Source organism: Gekko japonicus, unplaced genomic scaffold, assembly GCF_001447785.1.
Source record: "Gekko japonicus isolate JY-2015 unplaced genomic scaffold, Gekko_japonicus_V1.1 scaffold666, whole genome shotgun sequence".
NCBI lineage: Eukaryota > Metazoa > Chordata > Lepidosauria > Squamata > Gekkonidae > Gekko > Gekko japonicus.
Genome location: NW_015160854.1, coordinates 362,516 through 364,474, shown reverse-complemented (window position 1 = coordinate 364,474; position 1,959 = coordinate 362,516). Strand labels below are relative to the sequence as shown.

The 1,959-nt window shown below is 42.9% G+C and overlaps 1 protein-coding gene across 1 annotated transcript in view; it reads left to right on the top strand.

The window, feature by feature from the left end:
- The first annotated feature begins 829 nt into the window (after window positions 1-829).
- PTGER2 (prostaglandin E receptor 2) overlaps window positions 830-1,959 on the top strand; it is a 34,276-nt gene continuing 33,146 nt past the window's right edge. The window contains exon 1 of the mRNA XM_015421362.1: window positions 830-841. Within this exon, the coding sequence (XP_015276848.1) occupies window positions 830-841 (12 nt within the window). The remainder of the gene's footprint in view (window positions 842-1,959) is intronic.

The window sequence follows — 1,959 nt, the reverse complement described above, 5'->3', positions numbered from 1 at the left end:
CATGGACCAGATCACGCCAGGCCTTCCGGTCTTCTGCCGTCCTCTGAAGTTTGCTTGGGTCAGTCACAAGTTCTCTCGGACTTTGGCACAAAGTATACCAGTGTTAAAAAAACAGAACTTTTTTGAAAATCTCAACAAAACTACCAGGCAATTTATATGGCACCATAAGAAATCCAAAATAAAATGGAAGGTACTTCAAGACAGGAAGGAAAGAGGAGGAATGAGTGTCCCCAACTGGTATATTTACTACCAAGCGGCCGCCCTAGTATGGATAAAGGAATGGATAACCCTTGAAAATACAAGACTTTTATCCTTAGAAGGACACGATCTTAGTATGGGATGGCACGCTTATGCATGGTATGGGAAAGATAAGATCCACTCTAACTTTGAGAGACATACTTTAAGAGGGTCCCTAAATAAAATTTGGAACAAGATAAAAGTAATTTGGTATAGGAAAACCCCAAGGTGGGTTGCCCCGTTAGAAGCCTTTATTAAACCATTCGCAGTAACAATGAACCTGAAAGAAAGCTATCGCACTTTACTAAACAAAAATAATGAGTTAAAATCAGAAGGAAAACTACGACAAGAAAATAATCTGTCCTGGTGGGAACATCTAACATTACGAGATAGATATAAGAAAGATATGATAAGAGGTTTCGAAGATCAAAACAATGAATTAGACAAAATATGGCTGTCCTCAAATGATAAATTAGTCCAGAAGTTGTATAAATTTTTACTAACTGACTTTGAACAGGACGAAGAAATCAAATCTGTAATGATCACCTGGATGAAAGACATAGGAGAAATAGAGGAGGGAAAGTGGGCAAGCATGTGGAAATCGGTAAAGTTCATGAGAGCGGTAGCATACAAAGAAAATGTATATAAGATGTTTCATAGATGGCACTGGGCGCCTGATAAGCTAGCCAAATGTTATAAGGGGTACCCAAATGTATGTTGGAAATGAAAAACATGTAAAGGGACGTTCTACCATATGTGGTGGCAATGTGGTAAGATACAAGAATTCTGGAAAATGGTGAGAGAAGTAATACAAAAAAGCCTGGGTAAAAATGTAGCATTAAAACCGGAAATATATCTCTTAAACATGATCCCGAAAGGATATAGCAATCAAGACTCATACATAATTAGTTATGTTATTACGGCTGCTAGACTGTTAATAGCTCGACAATGGAAAGCAGAAGGGTTACCTACTAAGGAAGATTAGCCAGAATGGATGACCTAAGCTTAATTCTTGTGAGCAAGAATTCTTTTTTGTGAGATACTGGCATTAAAGTTGTGAGCGAGCCATTTGGTTACTGCATAAATTAGTTTGCTCTGGAGCCCTCCTTCCCGAGCGGAGACAGAAATGGGTGAGCTGGAGGCTCACACTAACTCAGCTTAGAGGGAACACTGGTTGCCACCTCCAGGTTGGGAAACGCCTGGAGATTCCGGGATGGAGCCTGGGGAAGAAGAAGAGATTGGATTTATACCCTGCCCTTCCTCCTAAGCAAAGGAGTCTCAGAGCGGTGTGGACCAATGTTCCCTCTAAGCTGTGGAGTCTTGTGAACAAGAATTCTTTTTTGTGAGCCGCTGCCATTCAAGTCGTGAGCGAGCCATTTGGCTGCTGCAGAAATCAGTTTGCTCTGGAGCCCTCCTCCCTGAGTGAAGGCAAAACTGTGAGCCGGAGGCTAAAAAACTGTGAGCTGGCTCACACTCACTCAGCTTAGAGGGAACACTGGGGTGGACATCCAGTCTCTTCGTCGTCTTCTTCCCCCCCACCAAACGTGGGTCTCCCCCGATGCCAGCCCGGAACCAGGGCCGGCTCACTCACTAGGCGATCGCCTAGAGTGGGACGGCCCTTAGGGGCACCAAACTGCACCCAGCCCCATACTCTGGGAGTTTCTTGATTATTTGTGTTTTTCATTCTTCCTAAAATGCATTTATTTTTGAAAATTGGTGGGC